The sequence below is a fragment of the Ambystoma mexicanum genome, chromosome 6p, assembly GCF_040938575.1.
Source record: "Ambystoma mexicanum isolate Mex_15411 chromosome 6p, UKY_AmexF1_1, whole genome shotgun sequence".
In the NCBI taxonomy this organism is placed as follows: domain Eukaryota; kingdom Metazoa; phylum Chordata; class Amphibia; order Caudata; family Ambystomatidae; genus Ambystoma; species Ambystoma mexicanum.
Window position 1 is genome coordinate 549,334,415 of NC_090935.1, and position 13,953 is coordinate 549,348,367.

The following is a 13,953-nucleotide window of genomic DNA, read 5'->3' on the forward strand; positions in this document are numbered from 1 at the left end:
TCGACTCCGTGCGGTGGCTGTGGTCGTTGGCGGCCCTGAAAGAATACGGGATGGGTCCAGGGTATTTGGGGTGGGTCAAGATGGTATACAGCTCCTCAGTGGCCAGGGTTAAAACGGGTGCGATAATCTCAGACAGATGGCAACTTAGTAGGGGCACTAGACAGGGCTGCCCCTGGTCGCCCATGCTTTACATTCTTGCATTAGAACCTTTGGCAATCTGCCTCAGACAGCAGTATGGGGAGATAGGGATCCACACGAAGGGGGGACCGCACCTGATATCATTGTACGCTGATGATATGCTGCTATACCTGCGCTTCCCAGAAGAAAACCTATAGTATGTCCTGGAGGAGATGGAATGCTACGCGACCCTCTCGGGTATATCAGTGAACCCTAAGAAGTCAAGCATGTTCCCTATGGGAAGGTATAGGGGGGCCCCGCATGGGAACCTACCTGTTTTACCGATACCCTGGTAGATCAGGACATTTCGATACTTGGGGATTAATATATACCATAGTGCTGCGGACGAATACAAATACAATACGGAAAGGGCAGTGGAAGGCATCAAGAATAGCATGGGGTTCTGGGCAAAGCTCCCCCTGGCCATGGTGGGAAGGGTGGCTTTGATTAAGATGGTGGTTCTGCCCAGGCTGTGACATTTCTTCACGAACATCCCATACTTGCTCCCCAAACCCTTTTTCATGAAACTCCACAGCTTATGCAGGGGCTTCATATTGCATAATTCCAGGAACAGGGTGGCCCCTTGGAAGTGGCAGAACTCATATGATAAGGGAGGCATAAACCTACCGAACTTTGGGATATACTACCTGGCGGGACAGCTCCAGTATGTAGCCAGATGGTTGTCCGAAGAAGAAACGGCTGAATCTAGACTACTGAGCAAGGATTCTGCCCCATTTTTTCTAAGAGAACTGGTATGGCTATCTAAACCAGAGATACAAGGAAGGGCGGGATTGGTGAAACTGGGTTGGAAAATATGGAGCAAAGCATGCCAAATAGTGGGAAACCCGACCCCATGTTCCCCGCAGGTGCTACTAGTGGCACTATGCGGGGAGGACACGCAAATGATGAAAGGGATCCGCAAATACTGGGAACCGATGGGCCTCGCGACCCTCAGAGATATATGGCAAGAAGGGGAGGTCCTAGACTTCCAGAGGATAATGGAGGACACCGGGGTACATAAAGGACAATACATTACTTATACAAGAATTGTCAAACGAGTGCGAGGAAGATGGCCTGAGGCAGCACTAGCGGAACAACCCGATACAGTCATTGAAAAGATGTACGATATCTCGGAGGGTTGGCATGAAAATTTATGAACTATTGATGTTCAGGGTGGGCAGGGAGTTGCTCCAACTGAGGCGGGAATGGGAGGAGGAGGTGGGAGAACTCATGCAAGATGGACAATGGGACAGAGCTCAGAGGTATCACAAGAAGGTGTCCCGAAATGCGAAGCTACAGCAGATCCAGTTATATGTTACCCACAGAGCATATATGACCCCTGGCAAAATCGCCAGGTTCGGAGGCCCATTGATACAGAAATGCCCCAGGTGCGGGGAGGTGGATGCCAAGATGATACACATGTTCTGGGCATGCCCAGAGGTGGGCAGATTCTGGACGGAGGTTAAACTACGTCTGTCCCAAAAGGGGATTAAGCTGGAGGTGGAGTCAGTGTAGGCATGCATGCTGGGGGCCAGACCACGCAACCTGAAGCACATTAGCAAGATGAAAGACCTGGCCTACATCCTGGCCAAACAGAGAATCTCAATGGGCTGGAAAGCAGCCCACAGACCTAGAATAGAGGTGCGGTGGGCTGACCTCCTGATGTGGGCAGAAGCGGAGACAGCAGCCTGGTATAAAGTAATCAGTAGGGGAGGGGTTGAGGAAGCGGGACGCCTGATAGCATGGAGACAACTGGTGGCCACGATGGTGGGACTTCCCCACGCCAAACTCAGTGAAGATGACACGCTTGGGAATAATGAGGGAGACGATCCCTAAGGAAGAAATTTGAGGTATTGAAGGAGGGGCTCGAGTTAAGGGGGTGGGTGGGGGGAGGATTGCGATGCAAACAAGTGAAAACAATGATGTGAAGCATATACGTGAATGTCCAATATGTTGGCAAAGTTTGGTGTGTTGTTTATAAAATAATAAAGTGTTTAAAAAAAAAAAAAAGATTCCTGGGTTGGTGTAATACCTGACTGGCCCCAACTCTAAAAGTGGTGGTTCCATTAACTGTTGTTTCTAAAGGCCATCAATTTCTAATAGTACAAAATAAAAGTCTGCCTCTGTCTAAACCTATGCTTGCCCTCACTCTTTAGAAAAATGTGATAGGAAGTCTTTAAAAAGGAAAAAAGTGGTTCAACAGAAAATAGGAAACCAAGGTTGGTTTCACGTAGTCTTCTCACCAGGTGTAGTTTAGTCAATGTCACAAAAATGACTTCAATCAAAAAGGGCTGTTCTCAAGACCTTCTCCACTGGGCCCTTGCAGTGGTTTCAAATACCTTCAGTGTCTTTGGGTTTCTTGGGCTTTCCTTCCTCAAGCTTCAACTTGTTCAAGTTCCAAATACCTTAAAAGAAATCTAACCCAGTTCCGTTTTTTGAGCGTTCCCTACCCCAAGCTCAGGGCCCTTTATGGTTTCAAACAAACTTTTTCAGGATGTACCTTTCCCTTTTAAACACAGTTATTTCATACACACTTCACTTGTGGGGTACAATCAGAGACTTTAGAAACTGCTTGGTTCTTTGCTCCTCCTAGGCATGACCACACCGATCTGTAACCCCAGTCTTTATTCCTTCTTCCTTCTTAAACGTTTCAACTTCCAGTGCTTCCTGCACCCCTTCTTGTTCTCCTTAGTTTCTTTTCCTTTCCCTCTTGTGTACACTTGCACCTTCCTTACTTTCTTGTACACAGTTGTACGATTCTTGCTTTCTCTTGCATAGCTGCACTGTCTCGCTTGGTTTCACCTTTTCCCGTGCCCCTGGTACCTTCCTTTTCCTTGTCATACCTCTTGTATACTTCTGTTGTCCTTTTGGTGCTCACTTTCACCCTCCTTTTCTTTGCAGGTTACTTGCACCCTTTTCCCACACTTTTCTGTCCTCCCGTTGCTTATTTGCACCTTTCCTTTTCCTTCTGCTCTTTCAAAGCTTCTTTATACACTTTCTGCTTTTCACTTTCACTTGTGTCTTTTGCACTCTTTTCCAATCGATTTCAGCCTCGAAACCTTTTTTACCTTCTGTCGCTTGCTTTACGCTCCTTGCAGCTTTATATTCTGTGTCTTTCTCCCTCTCCGCTACAGTCACACGCATGCTCCCGAGTTTGTCACTGCTTTCACGAAACTCACCGGGCAGCATCGCGTTGATTAGCGGTCCTTTTCAGGATACATGGGGTTGAGGGCAGGGTCTCACCACCTGCCCCTCAGACACCCTTGGGGCCGGCACAGGTCCCAAGGGAACAAGCACTTTCCTGGACGTCGCCAGCAGGATGCAGGATGCCTCACTCCAGCTCCTTGTAGACACAGCTCCCTCGCCATGCTGCAGCCCCTCACAGACACTGGGGCAGAGTATCCGCATGCCGTTCTCCTCCAGCCCTCCGCTCCGGTCAGTCTCTGCTCCTCAGCTTCTCTAGTCCAGGCAGCATCCCCAGCTTGCGCTCCTCCTTGTGTGAAACCACACCTATAGTTGTAAAAACGGTCAAGTGGACTCAGGTGCGAGTGATACATGCCCGACTCTACCTGACTATCAGAGGGACAGTTTAACTTCTTTCTATAGTTGGTTTCCCTAACTGTCCCCATGTTTTTTATATGGGTAATCTTTACTGCTCTTAGTTGCCTCCTCCTGCGAAGATGGGCTGAGATTGAAAACAACCCATGAAGGCTGAAGGCGAGTAGGTTATTGGGACTGGAGAAATACCATGTCTCGCCCTTGGGTATCCTCCTCCCAATCCCTTGTCACCCTCCACTCAGGTGATCCTCGCTCGCTTGTCCACCCCCAGGATCGGGATCCAGAATTGACGGCCCTTCCCTGGCCACCTGAACAGAGGATCCTGGGGGAGTAGGTGGAAGAACATGGTCAGGTTTATCACAGATGTTAAAAATGTTCCTTTTAAAAAGTGAATATTCATTTAATGCTTACAAAAGTTTCATTCTTTATTGCTGCCGAGTTGCCCAACACTCGCCGCTCTGTCTTTATTATAATCTAAATCTCATCATCATGTTAGTCAGGAAGATTAGGCATTATGTTTTTGAACTATGAAGCAACTTCCTTTATTAGTGTACAGGTATTTTTCTATTACATGCATGTGGAGTAAATATAGTGATTGCTCAAATAAATTCTGCGTAATTTAATGAGATTGTATCTCAATGATATAGTTTGCGTTAACTGTACCACGTTAAACAGTTTTCTCAAAGGGACTCATCTAATGAGAAGATGGTATCGCTCAAATTCTGGAATGCAAACCTAACTAATACAGGAAAAGCCAGATTCTAAAGAAAAAGAAACAATCTATTTGTGCCATGATGCCCTTCTCAACCACTCAGATACTCTTGCCAAAGAACTGCTTAAACGTAATTTGTAAAGTTTCTGTGCATTCTTCATTTAGTTTTCATGGCAAGGCAACAACACAAAAACAAAAGCATAAATGTGCAGAAAAAACAAACCGAATAACTAATGAATCTTGATGTTGTATGGATTAATAAAACATCAATTTCATATACACGAAATGTAATAAAGATGTCTGGTAATTTGTAACAGACTGAACGATGTCACCTCACCTGAGCATCAACCCCTGGCAATGTTTCTGATCCCAGTTCATTTAGTCTGCTCTGACACTGAACAAAGTGAAAAATACATATTCTTTTAAAGCATTACATATATAAACAGTGGGTTATGTATCATAAAAAACACAATTACCAGAAGGAAATGTCCCTAGTTACATTTAATGAATGTCCAGTGATGTTGTATAACTTTAAAAATGTATTTAGGTACTTTAGAGCAACAGTGAAAAAAGAGGTGAATTAAGATGAGATGGATAGTGACAAAGACATGGAAATGATACAGAGAAAGATAAGACAAAGCAGATTCTTTTCACCTGGCATATAATGTGGCCATAAACGAGGCAAGGCAAATAATGGGAAGTACTGGACTTATTTGCGGTTACAGAAACACATATGCTACTTCTGGTACCACAGGATTGGTACTCGAAGGGGCAATGAGAGGGGGAAAAAAGACAACCAGAAGATCACATTAATAGCGAGAATGGATAGAGATAGAACAAAGGGGAAAAAAAGATGCATCATGAACAGAGGTAAAAGACTACAAATAAACAAGAATTTAAAGTAACAAGTAATGGGATTGATAAAAAAGCATAAAAAGCTAACGTTTTAAAGACAGTGCATCCAAGATATAGACCATCTCAAAAACCTTGCAACACACAGCAACAGTTACTATTCCTAAACACCATAAACTATTATTGAAAAAAATCACTGTCTCACAGCGCTGTCTTGAAAATAGTTTTTTTTAATTGCTGGATAATATTTCAGGTAAAAGTCCCCATAAACATTGCTAAGAATGACACACAGCCAACACATGTTTCAACCCTCTGGGTCTTTTTCTAGGCTGCATACCTATCTTTAGCACATAAGACCATGTATGTACATTGTCAAACCAAAATATTGACATTTCATGTTGGATTGTACTTATTATTGGAACATTAAAATGCATATGTACATTCTCAACCCAATGTGCACAAAAAGATGATAAAGAAATGTGGATATAATAAAGCATTATTACAACAACAAAAACCATTAAGACCATAATATAATTCCTTATGAATATTTAACAATGAAACAAATGGAAACAAAAAAAGGACAAATAAGAATACATCAGTATGCCTATCTGCACACAAGGATAAAGCACAAAGGCAAGATAAGTGACAAAGACCATTAATTGTCTGTTTATGGAATCCCCAAAAATATTCTGGAACAGTGCCAGAGCCACTGTCCAACTAATCCAAACACATCAGCAACCACTGTGGGAACATTGGAGTGAGAAGTACCCGGGTGGTGAAAAGCCACAAGATCATGCTGTGAGGAAAAACTGCAAAATGCAAGGCAATGCTGTGCAATCTAAACCCCATCATGCCAGAAATTGTAAAAAGTTTCAAGTATTATGATGGTCTCAAAAAAATGTTGAAAAGAGAGAGGATTCAGCCGAGGAATCCTCCCGTCCCCTGCACACTTTCAAATGTTTGGAAAAATCAAATACTGAATTTAAACAAAATGTAAGGAGGTAACATAAATACATAAATTCTACTAATCACAAAGTTAAGCAAACGCAGTTTGTTAAGATAAATCCCCTTGGTTCTTGGGAGTTGGAGTCCGAAACTGTTTTATGGCCGTGTCCAAGGCCGTGTCCAAGGCCGCCGTTGCCTTGGACTAGGATTCCATAAGCAGCCACGACTCAGTTTCAGAGTCAGAAGACATTCCGGTGGAGTCGGCCGACCCCCACGTGCCCAGCCCCTCTAAGCATGCCGTCGGCAGTGCGATGGGAAATCACACATTGGCAACAAAGGGACACATTAGTTTCCCAAGGCCAAACACACAACGCCCTCAGCCTCCTTCAACCGATTCCCTAAGAAAGCCATCCGCGCCCGTAGGCCTGTCAAAGATTTCGGCGCAGCCAACTGAATCTTCTGGTTCAGGGTATGCTGCGCCCCCACCATAGCTGCCATCACAGAGTCACACGGCACCGTCCCTAAAGTTTCCACGCACATTCCGCAGGTGTCCAAAGATGTGCTGAAATGCACTTCCCCTATAAAAACTCACTCCAAACTCCAGGAGAAGCTTACCGTGGCCCCTATTCATGGTTCCGGCCCCCAGAAAGCCTCCTCTTTGCCTTTGGGGTACTCCCCAGGCTCCTCTCTCTTGTTACAGGTCGTACAGAAAGGCCACGTGTCTTCTGAACCTGCTTTCCCTCTTCCAGAAGACTCCTCTTCCTCTGCCTGGAATTCCGAAACCTTGGGACTCTGTGCCGGCCGCAATGGTGGGGGCGCAGCGGGCCCTGAACTGGAAGGTTCAATCGGCCGCACCAAAACCTTGGAGGGGCCTATGGATGCTAATGGTTTTTTCAAAGAATCTGTCGAAGGAGGCAGAGGTGTTGTGCGTTTGACCTTAGGAATAGAATGTGTGCCTTTGTGTCAGGCTCCCGAAGGAATTCCCCACACTCCTCCTCACCAGTTTCTTCTATGGAACTGTCCAATGATTCTGATGTCTTCTTTCTTTGCGGTTTTCTCTGTTCAGTAAGCTTCTTCTCTTTCTTCTGATGTAGATAAGGACGTGCTCCCTCGGAGGCCACCTTGACTGGGAGTCGCAAACCAGACCAGGTGAACCCCAGGGACCAGGACCCAAAGTATCAGGGAAAAAGCCTCCTGGCTGAAAAAACCCTGGTAGATGGAGTATGGCTGTTGGATCCAAATGCTATCTTCCGATGGAGTTGCTTTGTTTCGATATAATCAAGATCTTGGTAAGTAGTGAGGAACACTGGGAATCGTAGTTCCCCAGGAAGAGAGGTCTGCTGACAACATACTCCGTAACAACCCGGTCTTGGTAAGTAAGAGGAACTCTGGGATTTGTAGTTCCACAAAAGGGTAAGTTCTAGGCTAGTCTTCACGTAATTTGTAGAACAGGAAGAAGCAAGCGGTAAGTTCAGTATGAAGGAAGGCTAATGGTAAGAACAGTAAGATTGGAGGTTAGCGGTAAGAAGGAAAGAAGTCTTACAGTAGGATACCGAAAATGGAAGAATAAGAAGCAGAAGTAGCGGCTCCGGTGAGGTGGAGGAATGCCGGATCCGAGGAATAGAAAAGGAAAGAAGGTAAGAATAGTTATCTCGTGGACGCCGGTATGCGAGGCATACACGGAGTAAGGGCTGTTAGGAAGGATTTCTTAATTGTGGGTAATTTTCCTTCCATGTGGCAACCCCTAAACTTTTTACTGTTGTTTTCACCATGATCTAGACTTTACCAGAGAAGTGCAGCCTTCTGCCGCACTCCTCTGGGCTTTCGCTCCATTCTTAGGGGGAAACTGACATGCCCTCAAGACAGTCAGTACCGGGAAACGCTGTTTTCCGTAGTTTTTTTATCATGTTGCGGCTTTCGTGTAACATGACACAAGAGGGCACTGTAAGCTAAGTTACTGCTCTCTTGGGTCTCTAGTCTTCTACAGGCCCTAGATACTCTTTTTGGATTGTAACTGATCGGTGCAAGTGAATCACGGACGGGAATGGTGGCAGCGATAGTTTCTTGTGTTTTGAGCTCCTTTTGGCGTTTTAAGCGCGTTTCTCGCGCCTAGCCCAAAATGGTGGCCTGGCTCCCAAAATGGCCAGACCACGAGGCTCCTTTGTCCTGTCCGCTGACCGTCTTGCTCCCTTCACCTTCCCCAGGTCGAGCCGACCCGGGGACTTCCTTATTTGGGCATGTACTTTCCCACGAAATACAGATGCTTTCGCGGGCTTCTACAGGCCTTGTGTGTGCCTCCAGGATGTGGGCTGGGATGTCTGGTCCCAATACACATCCTGGGTGCCAGAGAGTCTAGGGTGGTGTGAATGCCTAGGACCACCGTGGTCCGTGATAGGTCCACGTATGGTGTGAGTGTTGATGAGCAGATCTCCCATTGGGTCCCCTCCGTTTTGGCGCGAAGGGAACCGTGGATAAGAGGGGGCTGGAAACGCCACTACCATGTCGATCTCCTGAGTTCTCACGAACAAAGGAATACAGGAGCCAAGTATCCTGCAACCACGAGGCTGAACCGAGGAATCGCTGGTGACCCGCTGAAGGACTGCTCCTCTGCACTGCTGTCGCCTTGTGAAACCCTTACTACCTCTGATCGAACCAGAAGGCCTGTACTGGTACTTCGACCCTTGGAATAGTGGGGACAGCTATTCTCGGCATCTTCACCATCTCCTGCACGTAAGCCTTCGGAAGTGTCTCTGGGCCATCCAGCAGACTGACCAGCCTACCCAGGAGTCTTGCTCTGTAACCGCCGCCAGGTTGTGTTGTATTTCTAGTCCTTGTCACTCTCACACGATTCTGCGTTCCCAGGTCTGAAGTGAGTAGTGTACATTTGGCTGAGATACACACGGCCGCTCCGTTGCCCTGCTGTGGTAACAAACTGTGCGGGTTCACTTCGTTTGGGACATCTTTAACTCAACTCTGCTGCTGCAGAATCTACATGACGACGAGACGTCCCCTGCTCTCCTGAACCTGCCAGCACTGAAACTGACGCGGAAAAGCCTGGGTCTGCTTGCATCGGGGACCGGTGAGTAGCATAGCTAGGAACTGGTCGCCCTCCTGCAGGAGCCCATAGCTTTTCCCTGCTGTGTCAAAACAGCACACCTTTCCGTACTCGCGCTCTGCTTCTGCCCACAGTGGAGGCTACGCTTGAGTCGCGGAACTCTGTTCTTCTTCATTCGTGCACCAAACTGAACTGCCTGATTCCCTGGAAGAGACTCCCCTTTTTGCCCGTTGGCACCAGCGTGTGCAGGTACTTTTGAGCACAAGGCTCCACTCTTCGTAGGGCTTGGACTTCCTTTTAGTTAGGTGCCTCTGAAGGCGGACTGGGTCTAATCCTTATTTCGCACTGCCTGTTTTCCTCCCCTTCTAGGTGGACTACACATTTCGTGCATCTAACGCTTTAGACTCGTTTGTATTTGTATATATATTGTATTGATTTGGTATGTGTTGGTTTACTAGAGTTTTATTGTGATTTCTCGCTATGGTCATTATTGCAAAGGCCTGAGAATAAATGTGTATATATTTTTAATATAACACCTGTTTAGAGTAGTTTGTAAGTGTCCTTGCTATGTGTGCTCATTGCGGGCTTTCAGTCACCCTCACCCCTCTTGAGACCTAGTCTTGACCGCTGCGATCGCTACCCTGATTGGTCTGGCTTGTCCAGAGGTTACCCTGTTCCAAGTAATTAGGTTGGCCTTCTGAACTTCTGCGCCGCCAGGACAGAGTTCAGAAATCCGTCTTAACAAGGGCATCGCGAGTAACAGAAAACCAGTGCAGCGAAGGAAGTAGGCCGTGCAAGGCAGAAGTAGAACTCTGAAGGCGGGGGGCTACGGGAACGAAAATAAAAGTAAAGAAAACAACCGAGGAAAGTAAGGGAGAAGGGCGTGTAAGGTAAGCAGAACGAAAATATATAGGTAAACAAACCACAATACCTTAAGGAATGAAATTATCACCCGAGTGCATGGAAGAATGTACAGAACGTAGAGAGGACTGTACAGAGAGAGAAATAGTAGCGGAGCGTTGAACTGTAGAAGCAAATCGCTGGAACAACACAGAAGCTCTGAGTGGGATCCATAGACGATACAATGCAAGGATTGTATCCAAATCCCTATAGATAGACATGCGACAGCCATCTTGGAAATAGACTAGAGCGTAACTGTGGGACACCGAACCACCATATTATGTGTACTTTCATTTCTGCCAGCACTTCCAGGGGCGGTGCATGACACTTTGTCACTAGGGCGTGATTTCTCCATTGCACTGCCAGCAACATGCTTAGCGGGGCTGGGGACAGGCATGTAGTAGTCGGCCGACTCCACAGGAACATCTTCGGATTCCGAAACAGAGCCATGACTGTTTATGGACTCCTCGTCCGAGTCAATGGCGCCTGCAGGAGAGCGAGTCTCGGCCTGCATAACGTAGGCCGCCCACCACTTGGTACAACGCTCGTTAAGCATCTTAGACCTAAAGAGTTTACAGGCTTTGCAGGGCAAGTCATTGTGGACATGAGGGAGACAATGGTTACACTCTTTGGAGTGTCCTTCCACGGAAATTTGCCGTTGCATGAAGTGCAAAACTTAAAAGGAGTTCTCTCCATAATAGCATGGAAAAGGAGCCAGACGAGACGAGGAGGAGGGAAAGAAAGGAAAAGGCATTCTCAGAGAGAAGTGTCAAGAGAAAAAGGGGGTCCCCACTCTCCTTACTGTAAGATCGGGCCAGAAGGCCAGGTCTGAGAATACAGCCCTATAGTCGCATGAGGCAGCAAAGAGTTGCAGAGCAGCAAAATCAGGAACAGCCATTGAGAAATTCAGCCGAGAAAGAAGTAGCAATAATATCTCAAACTACAAGGTTCGCACAAAGAAACCGACTACAAGGGCAGAAAAAACAATCTGGGGGTATCTCAACACGTTAAGGACCTTGGGTACACTATACGTCACATTAGGGATTGTGTTGCAGTCATGCTCATGTAGACGTCCCTTTTCGATCTTCAAAAAAAGATGCAATACTCTGCGATTACCACTATATGTCGGACTACATGCACATTATGTGATTCTAAGCAGATTTACAAGCATCACAAATACCAATTTTGGTTGGTGATGGGTGTTCTTCACATTTGTGCGAGCATGAACACTTCACCCTTTGCCATAATCATTTTCTTGAGACCATCATAATACTTTTAACTTTTCCAAATTTCGGGCCTGATGGGGTTTAGATTGCACAGCATTGCCTTGCTTTTTGCAATTTTTCCTCAGAGCATGATCTCGTGGCTTTTCACCACCCAGGTACTTATCACTCCAATTTCCCCACAGTGGTTGCTGGCGAATTCACGTGTTTGGATTAGTTGGACAATGGCTCTCGCACCGTTCCATGATATTTTTGGGCATTCCATAAACACATAATTAATGGTTTTTGTCACTTATCTTGTATTTGTGCTTTATCCTTGTGTGCAGATAGCATACTAATGTGTTCTTATTTGTTTTTTTTGTTTCCATTTGTTTGATTGTTACATATTGATGATGAATTATCTTATGCTCTTAATGGCTCTTTGTTGTTGATATGCTTTATTGGATCCACATTTCTTTTATCATCTTTTTGTGCAAATTGTCAGTGTTTTGGGTTGACAATGTACATACGCATTTGTTCCACTAATAAATACAATCCTTTTGTGAACATGAAATGTCAATATTTTGGTTTGACAATGTACATACATGGTTTTATGTGTCAATATGAATACAGCCTAGAAAAGACCCAGAAGGTTGAAACACGTGTTGACTGTGTGATTCTAGCAATGTTTATGGGGACTTTTACCCAAAATATCTTCTAGCAATTAATACAATAATTACAAGACAGTGCTGTTTTTTTCAATAGTGTTGCTTTCGGAGTTTGGCTGGGCACCGGAAATCACCTATACACTGTCACCTGCAGCAGTCTTGCCCTTCTGTTTCATGCTCATTGTTACATTTTAAATACTGTGTTAGCGCGGGTGATTCAGCGTTTAAGTACCCAACCTTGGTCAAATTACCATAAACTATTATACAGGCTCCAATATATGTCATAAAAGCAATAAATAAAGAAGTAAACATACTTTAAAAGGGAGTTCTAACCAAGAAAATAAATTAAATGACTTTTTTGTGCATTTGTAAAATAATTACATTTATTAAACATAAGAAAACACTTAGCCTTCAACTTCCATACGATGCAAGATCCCCAAATCCTAAGGTTTGAGCCAGCACCAACCTCACCCAACTTTATTTTTCAAGGTTGTGTCAGGTACCGAGCCACAGCAAATTCAGCACTAGTTATCATAAAGCTCTTTCATAGTTCAAGTACAGCAGCTAATGATCTTACTCCTTTCAGCCAGAGAAAAGGTACGCTTTCTCAGGGTTTTATGAAAGATCAGAATCTGTAGGAGGACAGGGTGGCATTTTTGTCACAAGTCTCTCCCCGTCTCAATTGTTTTTGTTGAGTACTTCCGACCTTCTGGGATTTCTTCTTTTTTACGGTCTGGGATTTGTATAGACCCAAACGCTGATCTTCGGCGTCCAGCGTGAGGATAGCGGTTCAGTTTCCAGGAGCGTTCAGAAAGTCCAGGGTAACACCAGGAAGCAAACAAGTTACGCTCTGAGGCACGGAGGACCGTGACTTGAGCGCAGAAGGTTTTCCAGGAGATTGGAGAGGGTAGGAATAGAACAGGGAATCAAGGAGCTGGGAACAAGGAATCAAGCGAGAGCCCTGATCGAACTCCGGCAAAGCACGTCTAACTACAGGTAGCGGTAGCGTTGAGACGCGCAGAGCCACGGGGGCGTGTCTCTCTTGTAGGATAAGCAGCGTGGAACGCATAGACTGATCCGGAGCGTTCCGTTGCGAGCGGCCATGTTGGAAGGAATACTGCATGCAATCCTCTGCGAGTCAGGGACCAGGAGGACTAGAAAGGACGTAGACGACGGTTCATGACAATTTTGGCTGAATGTTACTTTATTATGAATCACAAGACCTAAGCAGTCACTAAGCCTTAGATTCTCTGCCCTGCTCTATATATAGGAAAACATAAAAGGGTGCTCGTCAGTATGTCATACAAAACAAGAAAAGTCCTTTACCCAGAATCCTATGCTTACCTGAGTTCTACCCCACCCCCCACTACAAAAGAAAAACATACATTTATGAAAAGTATACTAAAGGCCCTGACGCAAGCAAAAGAACTATGGTGGTTTCTGACGCCCACCCTGGTCTATCTTTCTCAAAAACGGCTCCACACCCCGAGGAGCAAGTACTTTTGAGTGTCTCTTCAATTCCTTACCTCCTTGGCAAAGTTCAAGAAAATACACTAAATGTCTCTTGTCCTCTTTTGCACTTGGGGTATCTGGCTCCTGTGCCCTTTCTGATTGTTCTCCTTGCCTTCCCTACTAAATAAAGCTCTCCACCTGGACGGTTCCTGGTCTTTACCCTGCATTGGGGTCTTGCTCCTCTCACCCCACCTTGCGGTTTGGTTGCTCTCACCCCACCTTGGGGTCTTGGTTCTCTCACCCCGTGTGGGGTCCCATTTCTCTCAACCCACCATGTGGTCTTGTTTTCCTCATCTGGTGTTGGGGCCTTGTTTCACTCACTCAGCCTTGGGGTCCATTTTCTCTCACCCTGCCTTGAGGTCCGGTTTGCCT

At 45.8% G+C, this 13,953-nt stretch overlaps 1 protein-coding gene across 4 annotated transcripts in view; it reads right to left on the reverse strand.

The window, feature by feature from the left end:
• The window catches only part of CENPK (centromere protein K), a 1,342,106-nt gene that overhangs the window by 1,185,073 nt on the left and 143,080 nt on the right, over positions 1–13,953 (reverse strand). For all 4 annotated transcript variants that reach the window (XR_011280634.1, XM_069627356.1, XM_069627355.1 and 1 more), the window contains exon 3: positions 4,785–4,841. Coding sequence is in view for 3 of the 4 variants with exons in the window: in XM_069627356.1 (XP_069483457.1) it covers positions 4,785–4,841 (57 nt within the window). In the remaining variant the exon portion in view is untranslated. The remainder of the gene's footprint in view (positions 1–4,784; positions 4,842–13,953) is intronic.